General features: G+C 37.9%; 2 protein-coding genes across 4 annotated transcripts in view; both read right to left on the reverse strand.

Moving 5' to 3' along the window:
* Positions 1–227: 227 nt before the first annotated feature.
* Positions 228–10712, reverse strand: zgc:114041 (uncharacterized protein LOC574425 homolog). 2 transcript variants are annotated; one of them, XM_042422281.1, is made up of 5 exons: positions 10360–10712; positions 8694–8956; positions 8466–8609; positions 4121–4903; positions 228–1847 (listed from the first exon to the last, which is right to left on the reverse strand). In XM_042422281.1, exons 2-5 carry the CDS (start codon positions 8893–8895, stop codon positions 1663–1665), a joined length of 1314 nt encoding a protein of 437 aa, XP_042278215.1. In that variant the 5' UTR covers positions 8896–8956; positions 10360–10712; the 3' UTR covers positions 228–1662. The 2 variants fall into 2 exon arrangements, with proteins under 2 accessions (XP_042278215.1, XP_042278214.1); XM_042422280.1 differs by having other exon boundaries at positions 8694–8959; positions 10360–10711.
* A 3346-nt stretch (positions 10713–14058) lies between these two features.
* Positions 14059–15326, reverse strand: part of jak2b (Janus kinase 2b) — a 28286-nt gene continuing 27018 nt past the window's right edge. For both annotated transcript variants that reach the window (XM_042421603.1, XM_042421604.1), the window contains one exon: positions 14059–14919. In XM_042421603.1, coding sequence (XP_042277537.1) covers positions 14812–14919 — 108 coding nt within the window. In that variant the 3' untranslated portion in view covers positions 14059–14811. The remainder of the gene's footprint in view (positions 14920–15326) is intronic.

Here is a 15326-nt window from a genome sequence, read left to right on the forward strand (position 1 = left end):
AACGCAATGACAATTGTTACATAACTGTACTTACTAACTCCTGAGCAATTTGTACAGCACATACCACGAGTTCCCAAAAGACACTACAAATATCCTCACCCTGGTATCAGGTTCAGGCTGTGGAGGGCAGCTCCAGAGGAGTTCCAGCAGCCTGTTTGGGATCAGTTTGGCTGTTAAGCAAAGCTACAGATAGAAACAACCAGATGTAAGAAAGACATCACGAGTCGTGCATTTAAAAACCATCAGTGCAGTAATTTATTTCTTAAAATGTTGCATTTTAGCTGCTACAAGAACTGGTGATGTGAAAAACATTCAACATGTTGAGTCAAAAACTGTCAGTTAAGACTTTCTTGGTTGAAATTGCTTTAAAAGTAGAAAAAGTAGGGAGCTGTGCAAAGGAAAACTTGTATTTCAGTGCTTCAATGACAACAAAAGTTATTTGGATCAAGTTATCTTTGAAAGATCATTAAGCAAATTCATAATTAAAGTGGTTAAAAGCAACCAAACCACGTTTCTCTGAAAGACTTTATATTCAGTTTCTTGCATAGAAATAACTGATTTGATTGGACAAGATGGATATTTTTTTAAATCATAAAAGCTACATTATAACTTAAATACAGCCTTTAAGAGCCACTGCCAACAAACCAGTAACACAGATAGTCAACACTTGAGCTATTAGAGAAACCTGATACATACAGATGCAAAGTTCCTCCACTTATATTTTTACAGGTCTGGCCCACATGTGCTGAACTGACCTGGTGATATAAAAAGGAGTCACAGCTTCAAAGAAAGTAACAGGATAAAATGTGCAGCTTTTTTCCTGGAGTACTTTGGGTCATATTCAGAAATATTCTATAAATAGCAGCAACACAGTTAACATACTGATAAGGCACTGGTGACTCTGATGCAGCAGAGGGATGAACAGATTTTTACCTGGAACCACTGCAGGGATGAACCCCCCCCCAAAAAATCAGAAACTTCTGCACATGTTCCATTTGGAGGCACAACTTCAAATGTCTATGAGCCTGTTTTTATTTGTTCAGAAGCCGCAGTTCTCCAAGGTAAAAAAAAAAGTTTGGTTCCAGCACAAAGTCAGCAGCTTGTAACTAGAAGTCTTGTTGTCTAGTGTATTTTAATTGTTAATAGAGCTTTGACTGAATAACTGTACGGGATCCTCTTTCCTTTTGTCCTTGGGAGTCTTATCTTATCCTAAAACCTCTTCTCTGGTGGCACATGCAAACCCATTTTGTAACTTAAAAATCATAGTTTAAAAATGTAGAAAGCACGATTTACTTTTGCATGTGCTAACTGAGCTTTGCAGCCATGCGCGTATGTTAGCGCATGATCCAATGAGTCGGGCTGTATGTTAAAATTTCCCCCAGAAACAAAGAAAAATATCTGATGTTTACATGACGTACTAAAAACCTAACGCACCCCAGAGTGTTTCTTTGGTTTCTAATAAAAAAAATACCCTAAAATGGTGTTTTAACACCAGCAGACGATGCTGTGACGCAGAGGTAAATAAAAACATGTGACCTACACCCACATCACAAGTCAAACTATGTTGCATTATCCAGCAGCTGGCATGTGTTCACGAACCCAACGAGCCAACAAACTGGCTCCTCGGGCTCATTCAGGTAAAAATCCTTATGCAACAGTGTCTCACTTGACCTTTTCTCTGTCCCAGTCCTCCAGCTGGTTCATCGCCTGCTGAACGTCAGCCTCCACATCTTTTCTCTTCTGAACCAGGCGGTCGACCAGGACGACAAACACCGCCGAGGAGACGAGGCAGAGGCCCGAGAAGTAGAAGGCAACGCTGTAGTCATTCATCTGATCCACCAGCCAGCCTGCGCAAGAAATACAGAAGAATAAGAAACAGAAGGTCAGGTCACAGGGCTGATAAATAAATAAACAGGCATATCTATTTCATCAGGAGTGCGTAAACCTGCTGTGAGACATTTGTGTTGTTTCAGCGTCTCCTTTACTGTGGATTTAACACGCAATGAAGAACAAACTGTGTCTTTTCTAACTGTTTTGCATTAAGATTCATTACAGAACTGAACTGTAAATGAGAGATATTTTAGTCTGTTTAAAGTGAAGTCATTGTGTCAACTAATTACACCAGTAGAGGTTATTATTGTCTGGTGCTGCAACTCGTATTAAAAGAATATGTTTTTCACTTTAATGAATGCTAAGTGTCTCATTTTGGAAATGAAACAAGTGCAAAAAAAATCATCTAGTGCAGCAACTAACAATTATTCTTATTATCAATTAATCAATAAATGGTTTGGTCTATAAAAACGGTAAACAAAATGTCGATGACTGTTTCTCAAAGACCAAGATGACGTCCTAAACTGTCTTCTTTCTTCCTGACCAACAGTTAATAGCCCAAAGATTCAGTTTACTATCATAGAAGACTAAAAAAAAGAAGAAAATATTCACATTTGAGAAGCTGGAATCAGAATTTTTACATTTTTTCTGAAAAAGAAAATAACCTCAAAACGATTAATCGATAATCAAAATAGGTGGTGATTTATTTTCTGTTGATCGACTAATCGATCAATGGACTAATTGTTTTTGTTGTGCCTCTGATATTGTCCAGTCACAGTTAGATTAGTAGACATTCATTTTAATTGACTGAGTTCTCTCATTGCACCTGGAGCAGGGCACCAGTAATGCACACTGACAGGTCTGTCAGGAAAGAAAACAAGAATGTGGGTTTAGTTTTGTGAGTTTTGTATCTTTATGCGAGCAAAACCTGCTGGTGAGAATCTTTCCTCTCTAACCCTTAACCTGTGTGTGTGTGTGTGTGTGTGTGTGTGAATCAGATATTTGTTGGTCTAATTCACAAAACATTTCTAACATGAGACTGTATTTGACAACACTGTATTTTACTGGTCAGCAATTTCCTAATAAAAGTTTACTAGAGAGACGTAATGTAATTTGATACAAATTAAGGGGGTAAATGTTCAATTTATACTTACATTTTTAGTCAGTGCACAGTAGGTCAGCTGATCATACAAAAGTGTGACATTTGTCTACAAAACAGCATACAATTAATCATATATGGAGCATACAATTTCCAACTATAAAACAATAATGAATTATTATTTACTTAGGTTTAAATGAAGCAGTTCTTTGAATGAAGTTGCTTCAGTTAGTATCAAAATGACAGTTCTTTATATAAATATTATTCAGATAATACAGACTCGTAAAATAAAGGGCAAAATTCATTATAAAACTGATGCATTGAGCAGTCTGACTGATATTTTCTATGTGTTGCAAGCATCTTAAGGAATGTAAGAAACCTTTAGTTGAGGCACCATGTTCATGTGTCAATAAGACAAACTGGAACAACATCTAGTGTGGGGCCCTTAGGTGTAAATTCAGGACGACGCCAAGATGTCTGACATATTGACAGGTCCGTATCATAACTCATCATACAAGGGAGAAGTCCACTCATAATGGAAAACACATGTTGAAGAGGTGGCAAGGTATAAAAAGATCTCGGCTCAAGTTGGCTTGTTGTTCATTGTATTTGCATGTGACAGAACACCGGCTGGAAATAAAGCCGTATTCAACTTATGCTTCTTTGTGTGTCTCACTCTATTCGGATCATCAGAAATACATAGTTACACTGACATAATAAAGAAACCTATGAATCTATTTTTCAAATTTATGCACATGTAAGTTCACTGGCATATGATATTGTACTTTATATGGCTTTCTAATTTGAAATTTTATTATTTTGTCACGTTGTGTCTTTATTTTGTCTGTTTCATGAGATGCTGTTATTTTTCCATCAATAAAGTGTTATTTAATGAAAAAAGGGTTAACATGTTTATATTTCCCAAACTAAGGCATTGAAAAATGTTTTGTTTTGGTATCTGTACTGAAACTCAGGCATCATATTGGCACCAATACTGAAACTTTTTCAAAAGGACGTCCTGTACTGTGTGTGTGTGCATGTCTCAGTTCTGTACTGGACATTGTTACACCACGTTTCGAGTGCCAAACTAAACACAGAAGCATGTGACTGATAAGCTTTTTGCATATCTTTTAAACTCATTCACCTGTGCCACATTATTTCAACCCGACAATCTAAATACAGACTTCTCACCTGCAGCAGGTGGACCCATGAAGCCGCCGATGCTCCTGAAAAGCATAAAGAGCCCCAGTCCGCTGTCGAATCCCTCCAGAGTTACGATATCCACGATGGAAGTGACGTGAATGGCCACCACGCAGCCGAACAGGAAGCCGTAGAGCGAAGAGAAGACCAGGATGCTCCAGTAGTTATGGCTGATGGGCAGCAGAAGGAGCACCACCCCGAGGAGAGTGACCACCATGGTGAGCAGCTGCAGGTTCCTCAGCAGCCTCATGTTGGCTATCCAACCACAGATCAGCCTCCCCGCCAGGTCGGCCAATGCCAGCACAGACAGGATGGACGCTGGCCAGTACTTATCCATCCCCAAGCTGTTGGCGAAGGGCACTAGAAAGAGAGGAGGGATGAAAAACCCTGCTGCCGCAAAGATGGCGAACAGGATGTAGAGGAAGAGTTCAGGTTTTCTTATCAAGGAGAATTGGAAGATGGGTTTCCTCTTTGGTGGGAGCACAGTGGCATCTACTTCCAGACTGTCTTTGGTTTCCTGGATCGGGCTCTGGACCGTCTCCAGCGGTCTCATGAGAGCGCCGCAGACACACAGGTTGAGCTGAAGGCCTCCGATGATGAGAAAGGCGCCCTGCCAGCTGTACATCTCAATGAGCCACTGGAAGAGGGGGCTGAATATGATGGCGAAGACACACTCTCCTGAGCTGGCGATGGCGTAGGCGATGGGACGCCACCGAACAAAGTAGTGGCTCACCATGCTGTTGGCGGGAATCCATGAGAAGCAAATGCCCGTTCCTGGAAACAGAGGAGGGAAACTTGTTTTACCATCTACATCTAGAATTTATTTATTTATGGAAGACTGGGATCTGATAATGTTTCAATCAAAAACAAATCAATAAAAAGTCCCATATGAGTATAAAACACTAGAGGTGAAGCGACTGGTTGATTAATTGATTAGTCAACAAAGAAATTGAATCTACAACTATTTTTATAATTGACTGATCAAAAAAAAAGCCAAATATTTGCTAGTTCCTGTTTCCCAATTGATTAGTCGCCCGCCAGAACTTTAATCTACAACTATTTTTATAAATCAATTAATCGAAAATCGAACAAGTATTTGCTAGTTCCAGTTTCTCAGGTGTGAGGATTTGATGCTTTTCTTTGTCGTATATATGATTTTTAAGTTAATAATAAGTTTTGGTCAGTTAGATAAAACAAGCAATTTGAAGATGTCGCCTCTGGTAAATTACAACGGCCATTTTTAAATCTATTGTGACATTTCATTGACTATTGATTATCCAGAAAAAAAATCATCAGAGGATTCAATAATAAAATTGTTGCAGCCCTAAAAACACCAAGAAAAATCAAATTTCTTACACAATAAGCATTATTGAAAATATATATATGGTCCCTTGTTTCTTTAATTCTGTATTTTTTCTGATTTATTTTATGAACCTCAGTATTTATTTTCTGGTTTCTCATTCTGTGTGGAGCCTCAGGAATTAGTTGCTTTTGGTCATGAAACAGAGATGGACGTCACATTTATTTTCTGCACTCTGCCTTTTCTGTTGTTCCTACTATCATAAATGGAAAACACATCATTCTGGGTTTCAGAAATATTTATAAAAAGACCAAAGTTGCTTGGTTTCTGTGTGTTGATCCAGGACTGGTGCAACCTCTATTACTGCATTTCCTTTGGACCATAAAATGTTTTCAATAGTACAGAGTGAAAACATTGGGCCTCATGCAAGAACCACTCGTATGAACACATTTGTTCTTAAGAGGCAATTGGTGGCATTCATCGGTTTTAGAAAGACGTTTTTTAGCATCTAACTTCATGTGAAAGCATTCCCTCTTTCTGTCACAGTGCAGAGCTGCTCTGATGACACGTCGTTGGCAGCTGGATTCATATTTTCTAACCCTGTGAAGCCCAAATACAGAAAAAAATGAGCAATTTTTTTTCCACCTTTCAGATGTTGCAGAAATTAAAGAATTTTCAAATTTTTTACATTTTAGTAAGTTTGTAGGGAAATGTAATATTGCAAAGTTGGGCCTAGCTGGGAGCAAAATTTCTGTTGTATTATATTCTCTGAACAAATATACAGAACTACTAAGGATTCATTTGCAGGGTTGACTTCTTATTTAGCCCCATAACAGTATATACCATGAATAATAATCACACAACAGTCATATTTTTTTATGAATAGACATTTATTAATTTAAAAAAACAGAACAAAATTGTATTTACAAAACTGAATTTCATCTCCATCCCAGTGTTCAGCCATGTTCATTTGCAATGATGGTCCCAAAGATGCTTCTTTTCCTCTGAAAAGTAAAGATGAACATCACACTTGCTGCATAGCTTGTTGATTTATCCTTTATTGCAGTGTCTGCAGCGTCCTCTCTTCATCTTCACTGGAAAATGTGCGATTTTTCAGCGAGCAATACCTTGTCACAGGGCATGGTGTGTTTGTTTGGTTAGGGCTCGATGTCCATGTAATTACTGGCTGGGAAGTCAGTGGGTTGTTGGGTTTTTTCGTCCACTTCACTGGCATCTTCATCTGCCTCTTCATCACTCGAATCAGTGTTGTCTGATTCCATTTCAAAATCACTCTCTCCATTTTGGATGGCAACAGTCACATCCTGCACACTGTACAGAAGACCTGTCTTTGCTGGTTGCACTCAGAAATGGAAAAAGTAAAAACAAATGATAATAAATATATGTATTAATGATACATATAAGTATTATACTGTGTGAGATAACCTGAAGGAATAGATAGGGTGGTGAACCCAGTGTTTAGGATTGATTCATTAACACATTCCACTAAATTCACACTACAGTGCTCTCTACTTATCATACCTAAAGGAATACCTGTATCCACCCAGAACATTTACATTCCCACACCAGGACCTAACTAATGTAACAGGCAACTATTTGGGCAAACAAACAAAGCCCAGAAAAAAGCCCAGGGTCAGTTAAATGTATCTTTTTAACTGATAAGATACAGATACAGTTTCTGCTACAGATAGAGCTTCAGATACTACGACCAGAAACAGTTTATTGCTTTGTTCAATTCTTGTCTAAACTCAAAATTTTAAGAGAAAACAAACAAATTTAGAACCTAATTATAGTGAATCATCAAAGACATTATATTTCTAATGATATTTTTTCCATATGTGAACATGTGCGAAGTGCAGTGTCCCCATGTAATGTCTAAGGTGCACATGCTATTTTGACTACCATCCTAACCCAGCGCTGTAGAATTATGACATAGACATAACAAGCTCAAAATCAAGTTTGATGAACGTATTCCACAATAACTAAGTATCTGCATGTTCTAGACATTGCAATTATCACAAAAAAATATATATATTCAAGGCATGTTACTTACTTCTTTCTTGACAAATCCAGTCCAATAAAATAAGAAGATGAGCTTGATGGAAGGTTTGCGAGTAGTGTGAGTTCATGGCCAGATGGCCGGACCTATAAACACATTTACTATCCAATAGCATTGCAAGGATAAACAATAGGACCCAGTGACTATGTATATGTGGTCTTTAAAAAAAAAAACATTTACAGATTGTTTTTTAAGATAGCTAAAAGTGATTGTTGTAATGCAACAGTGGGCCTTACAGGGCTAATCGTTTCGGGTCCCTTATTACTGACAGGCCTAAATTTGTTATTTGTCTGCTGATTTCTGACAGCAGGACTTGAAGCTCTGCAGTGTGAAATTCTTGTTTTCACTCTTTGGGAACAATTTTGTGAATGACACTCAACCACAAACAGAGCGAGCATGTCGCCTTTCATAGTAATTTTAGGGGTGTTGATTACACTAATGAAAAATCTCACAAACACACACCTCCTCATGAACAGGTGACATTCATCTAGCTGAAACGAGCAATTTACAACAAGTTTGTGTGGTTAAGAGAGTCTGTTAAACTGACTTGGAACACTTGTACAAGCAGAAATAAGAGTTTTAGGATAAGGATATGAAAATGTTCTTGCATGAAGCCCACTAACCAGGCCATCATTATTATTATTTTCCATCTATAACATTGTATTGTCTTAACAAGTAGCCTAAACTGCACAGCCCTGCCTTGACACAAAAAATAGAAAATCACAGGTTAGGAATATATATTGCATAAAATATAAAATACTTCTTTAAACCATTAGTTTTGCTTTTTTAGAGGTTCATACCAAAATGCAACATTACAGCGACTTCAGCTATTCATGTCACCTGATGTGACTATGTGTAAAAATTAATATATTTATAGATGGAAAGGCGTGAGGGTCAAAAATGATCTACAAGTGTCTCAACAGTAGGTCAAAAGAACGTTGAAAGTCTGAGTGTAGTACCTTGCAGGATGCCCATGCTGAGGTAGAGGCAGGGCAGACTGAGGTCCAGAGACGCCAGCAACATCCCCGAGGAGGTCAGCAGGCCTCCGACTATAATGACCACTCGCTGAGAAAACTGTAAGGTCAGCGCACTGGCTACTGGAGCTGAGGAGAAAATGAAAAGTAAACATAACAAAAACACCCTGATGGAAAAAGAAGAAGTTCAAGCTGATCACATCACATCTTTACCTCCAAGGTGAAACATGGCAATCGTAGTGGAGGTGACCCAGGAGGTGGTGCTGGTCCGGACCCCGAAGTGGCTCTGGATGTCCAGGAAGAAGAGGCCGAAGTTCTTGAGGACAGCGGCGGTGAGGCCCATGATGAAAAAGGCTGACATGACCACCACCCAGCCGTAACCCCCATCAGGTGGGGCGGCTCTCCTCGACTTCATCTTCAGACCCTGCGAGACGCTCTCCTCTGCTGCTTGAGCTGGATGGTTGTCATGCAATAAGCTGCTAAACCAACAGACCGGACGAAGCTCATGGAAATAAGTATGCAAACGACACACAGATACATAGCAGCTGTGAAACACATTTTATCTTTATAATTTCTGAAAAAATTTCTTGGGTCGTCAAACTATCTTGAAAGATAAGTTATGAATTTTGTGAGAATGTGTTTATAGAGCGACCATGAAATCTAACTCATCGGTCTTTGAATCATATTTTAGCTCATATCTAAATTAGGGAAAATATTTAGAGGTGCAATGATTAGTTGATCGACAGAAAATTAATCACCAACTATTTTGATAATCGATTAATCGCTTTGAGTCCTTGAGTCTTAGATCTTTAGTCCTCTAAGATAATAAACTGAATATCTTTAGGTTGAGAGAAGACATTTGAGGTTGCATCTTGGGCTTTGAGAAATGATGATTAGCATTTTTCAGACCAAACAACTAATGGATTAATTGAGGAAATGATTGACATATTAATTGATAAAGGAAAATAATCATTAGTTGGTTGCAGCCCTGAAATAAATAAATTAAAAAAAACCCCACACAAATCCAACACAACACCACCACAAAACACACCTTTTCAACACCCGGTCATTTAAAAGGTCTGGCATTTTAAAAGGACAGGTTCACAATTTTTCAAGTGTGTCTTAAAACAACAATCAGAAGCCCAAATGAACACTGAAACAGGCTTTTCTTGCTGTAATCATTCCTCCTGTTCATATTGACCATTAAAAGATAACAAATGACTGTGACAGGGGCCAAAACCCACAGCACAGCCTCCTTCTGTGCAAAATTTTATTTAAAAGTTTATCTGAAGCTAATATGAAGCTGCAGCTGTCCAAATGAGTCAAATCAAGAAGACATCTTTAAACATTACAGTCTTTTTATTGCCAAAGTTCCTCTTTTTGTTACTATACTTCCACTGCAGCTCAACAGTTAAACACTGTCCGAGGAAACACAAAGAGGGAATTTGATGCTAAAAAGAGTGTAAATGTGACAGATATCCACTTGATATGACTAACTCAGACTGCTGAAGCCTCATATAAGCTTCACATCAACTTTTAAATGTATTTTGGCACAAAATGACTGTGTGGACACACATTTGAAGGGGATCTTTTAATAGCCAGTATGAACAGGAGGAATGATTACAGCGAGGAAAACCTATTTCAGTGTTCATATGGGCACCTGACTGTTGTTTTAAGACACACTTGAAAAAAATGTGAACGTGTCCTTTAAGTAAACACTTGAATTGATGTTTATCACACTGAAACGGGCTTTTTACAACGTAAAACCGTTGAGCCATAAAAACGGCTTCTCATAACATACACACGTAGAATAACATACAAACTTACTCACAAAGTATCAAATAGAAAAAAAGAAAAAGTTTTGTAAATTCCAACTCACGTTTAATCCGCTACAGTCCTGGCGTCCTTCCGACACAAACACACTTCTCTCTATGCTGCGGTAAAGCGCTGTCAAAACCATCTGTGCGCCCTTATTCAGAACTTTAAGGTAATCGCGTTGACATCGCAGTTAAATGTTTGTTAGCGATATTATTTCGCTTTTTTTCTTTACGTTTATCAAACCAGCGTCCCAGCACACACGCGTTCAGACGAGATTAAAACAGCTGTGAGCTACTCATCATCATCATCATCATCATCATCTTCATTGTCGTCGTCAGTTGACTCCTAACGTCCAACCCCCGGACTTGCGGACGGATAAGAGCCCTGACGGATTTCAGGATTACGCACCGTGACGTGTTAAACGTCATCACGTCAAGTGTGCAGGGCGCCAGTCCGAGAGGGGGTAAAAATGCGCTCTTAAAACGGAATTTAAGACCTCCAGTGTTTCCATGGAGATAAACTGAAATTCCTGACCCCGCTCATTTTATGTGAACGGTTCTGATATGTCTGCTGATTTGCTCTCAACACATCTACTGAAAATGCTCAGCGAGATTTTACATTTAACATTTACTTTACCTTTATATTAACTGCTGCACTGCTGCCAAGCAAACACACATTAAATCCTCAACTAAATCCTCAACTAAGCACCTTCACATTGCAGACGGACTAAAACCAACATTTGCCCGTCTAGTTTAGCAGATTATAATAAACAAATCCACGTTATTAAGTCTGTAGGCATGTTATACCTCACTACATCAATTAATTTATACAACAGAAGTGAAAAAAGCAAATGTCAATTCATAACCTTTTATTATTAATATTATATAATATAATTATCATAATTACTGTTTTTGTTATTAATAATAATAATTAGTATTATTATTTTCCTTTACATTGTCAGTTTATAGCCTATTTTTTAGACTACAGTCTATGTTTATAGCCTATTGCTGCAGGATCATGGGTAATTTCCCTTGTGGACTTGATAAATTGCGGGTTCGAGCAGCCCTCTGCACGCGCAGACTTCCCGGGAACATGCCCGCAATGTCCGTGGGTTTGCAGGTGGTGAATTGCGGACATCTGGAGCCAGTGTCCGCCGGTCGGACGTCCTCTGCTTTGATAGAGCTTCACAGTAACGTACGTCACATCCGGATTTCTAAATGAAGTATCCAAAGTGATGGGATTTCTATTATTTTGAATTATAACAAAAGCGTTTTAATTAATTAATTTAGCAGTAATTTAAGGCAAAGTCAACTTGAGAAGCGAAGCAGACTGACTATTTCCTCAAAGCCTGTTTATAGTTGGATTGTTTTTACCCATTACTGATGCGTGTAGGCATTTTATTTACATGAAAATAGAAGATCTCATGATAAGCCAAAACTGTGCCCCTCTGAACTAGGAGCCCAAGTCAAGATTTTTGACATATAATGTAATTTTGGTAGTAATTTTCTAAATCTTAACTGCGATTTACTATACCATAATTTTGTTTTAAAATAAAAATGTTGATTTATCCCAGAATTATCTCAAAATTTGAGTACAGTACCACACAGTAATTCAGACTTATTAACTAAAGAATATCAGAATATCTCATTTAAAATGTCAAGTTAAACTTTTTGACTTATCTCAAAATTATGACAAAATATTTCACAATTTTGACTCACCATGAGTATTTCTTTTCATATATCATTTCTAAAATTAATTTTTTGTCTCTTTTTTTGGAAGAAACAAGCTTCCATAAATATCGACCAGGTAAAAAAACAACAATAATTTCCTCTGAAGTTGGTGGAGTACAAAGTAACATTTAAGTAATTACAAGTACCCCAGATTTGTGCTTTGTTACTTTTCACCACTGGTTCTAGTCACAGATTAAATTTTTTATTAGCTTTTGTTATATTTATTGTTACATTTTTTAGTATTTATCACTCATTTGATGACTGTTTGTACACAAACTTTCCTCTTATGAACCTTACTTCTCTACTCCGTAGTTTTAACATTTTTCTGGAAACCCCTCACGGTCCCTGCTCCTGTTACTGCAGTTACATAACGAGGCCTCGTTAGTACAGTCTACACGGTCAGTGCTCTCAGGGTTTAAAATGTTCAAATGATTTCTTGTTCATGGCTGTGGTGCGGATTAGAGCTTCAGCTACACTGATCTGTATCACATGAGAGAAATCAAACGATTGTTATAAACTTTGACAGTAATGCCTGAAGTCTTTCTAGCAGTTTTAAGGTTAGTCTCAACTTACTGAAACAGACACTGATATGCTAACTGGACATTTAAGCAGGGTGACTTCAAACCAAGTCTCCAGCTGGCCAGTTCAATTTGTGTCAACTGTATGATCAACTTCTTTTCTTGTGTGATGAATATTTGCAGTTACAATGTTAACTTTTATTCTGTTTAGACCATCAACTGTGGTTGATGAGTTTCCCTTGAACCTATCGTGCTCTAGAAAAGAGGCTTTCATGATTTAAGAGAGACACTACTTGTCAACCGAGTATGTTACATCCAGTCTCTTGTTTCAAAGATATGACGTCAATGATACAGGATTTCCTATAGTTATGCAAGGAACTTATAACCTTTATAGGTAGTTATGGCTGCTGAATAAGAATGAAGTGATCAGGTCGAGGTTGAGTTGGGGAAGGTTTCTGTCATCATTGACGTGTATCAAAACACTAAGTTACTCAGCTAAATGATACAGTCCGAGATGGTTCAAATTTGATGTGTCCCAAAAATATTTTTAAACTGCCACCATGACAAAAAAAAATGTCCTCAGCTTCTAGATTATACTGAGAAAACGTTCTCATTATAATGACAAGGGTTTCGAATGAATTGAAAAACTTTCTCATAACGTGAAAAACTAATTTTAAAAAGTTGCTTATTCACGTTAAAATGAGAACATTTTCTCCTTATGAGAATAAATACTCCTCCTGGGAGAAAGGTGTTTGCTGTTTTTATGAGATAAAATCTAATATTTCAGTGTTTCTGCTGCTGAAATGGATGCTTGAAGGTTTGAATGACTTCATGAAGTCTTATTTTCTTTCTGGGCTAAGAAAAGTATTTCTTAATAAGGAAATACATTTTCTCACTACAACAAGAAATATTTTCTGGTTAAAACAAAGACATCTTCTCGTTTTCACAAGAAAGATGTTCAGGCATATTTTTTTTTTTTTTTTACTAAAGGCTGATTTATGGTCGCTCGACAGAAAAAACGTATTTTGACAGAAAAGAGTGTCGCCTAACTCTTTCCTTTATGTCGCGCACCTGTTGAATTTTGTTAAGTTGCGGGTGCCGTCATAGTTTGTCACGCAATGTGATTGGGCAGTGTTACTAACGTTGCCATGGAGACTGTGGTTTTCATCTAACCTCCTTATTTATTTTTTTGGTCTGTAACTTTAGATAACTTGTAACGTGCTTGTTTAATTAGTCCCGGTCAGGATGATATAATGTGACTAAATAAGCTGGCCAGAGGATAGCGCCTGGTTACCATGGAGACGACTGAAACCTTTCGCAGAAGCATAAACTTTAAAAAAAGGTTGGCAACGTTTTAGTCTCTGTCAAATGACACTGAGCGACTGTCATTTCCTTTTTCATGAAATTTTCATTTTAAAACATTATTTTGATGTTAAACCTCTCAGCTGGTTGCAGTGCAGCACTTTCAATAATACTTTAAAGCGAGGAAGAGTTTCCAGAGCGATGAGCAGATGAATTAAACTTCTTTAATTTTCACACCACCTCTCACAATAAAAACATAAAACAATTAACAGATTTTTTAAATCACCTTTGCATGTAATTCATTTACACTGACATCTTGCTGGCAGTTCAAATATAGTATTTACTATATTTTCATTTTATAAAATTATAAAATTTTTCTGGAAATATGTACACAAATATACTGTAGGTATATACACACATACATAGAAAACTCTATTAGTCCATTTTTCCTTCAGGCGAGGGGAAAAGGGGATGGCGAGAGCTAGCCCTGCTAGCTGATTGTATGGACAACACACACACACACACACACACACACACACATACTCTCTCGCACACTTTCACACACACAGAGGACTTGTTTGACACAAGCAACTCTAGCTTTAGATCTGGCAATAAACTACTCACAGTCTCCACAAACTTTTGAACTCTTCTTCAAAAGCTTCCAAAAGTTTTGACCGAACACATTTTCTCTTTTTCACCAGTTTGACGCATCCAAGTCGACATTTTCTCCTTCTGACCACTAAGCCACTCCACTACAGAAAGTAGTGGTTGAGTGCCTTGCTCAAAAGGCACCTTGGCAGTCGTTTCTGAGCTGGTCCTAGTTTGGAACGACCACTCTTCCAGTCACATGTTTCTTTGCCTGACCCTGGCACTCTTGGCCTCTGTTCCTTTGCCACAATAAGGGCAACAACGTTAAGAGCGTGTCGGTTGTAGAGGAGCATGGCACTTCAGGTGATTCTCTGTTTAAAACTCCTTACTGTCCCTGAACAGGTCGATGCGCAAGGCCAGCTCCTTGAAAGAAGGACGCAAGCCGGGGTCGATGTCCCAGCACTCCTCCATGATCTCGTGGATCTGAGAGACAAAGCAGGAAGAGAAACAATTGTTTTAGCACAGAGCTCAGAGAAATCACTCATCAAATATTACTATTTGAAAAATCAAAATTAAATAAAATAAGAATTATTGAGATGAGCAAACAACAAAATCACACACAATTACAGGTCAGTCATTCCTGATGGCAACATTTTGAGAACTGCAGGCTAAATGTTCGTGTTTGCTAAACAGGTTGAAATGCAGTTGTTTAACACCAAAGAAGCAAAAGAGACGGTTAAGAGAAGATGAATCATTTCTTAGTTCTGCTTTCTTTAAATGTAGAGAACATGCAAGGTCTATATCAGGAGAAATAAAACACTTGATGTTGCAGTCAACTTAGTTCAAACAATAAGCATAAAAATGTGTCTTTGCATTTTTATCTCTTTCTG

Source organism: Thunnus maccoyii, chromosome 9, assembly GCF_910596095.1.
Source record: "Thunnus maccoyii chromosome 9, fThuMac1.1, whole genome shotgun sequence".
NCBI classification, from domain to species: domain Eukaryota; kingdom Metazoa; phylum Chordata; class Actinopteri; order Scombriformes; family Scombridae; genus Thunnus; species Thunnus maccoyii.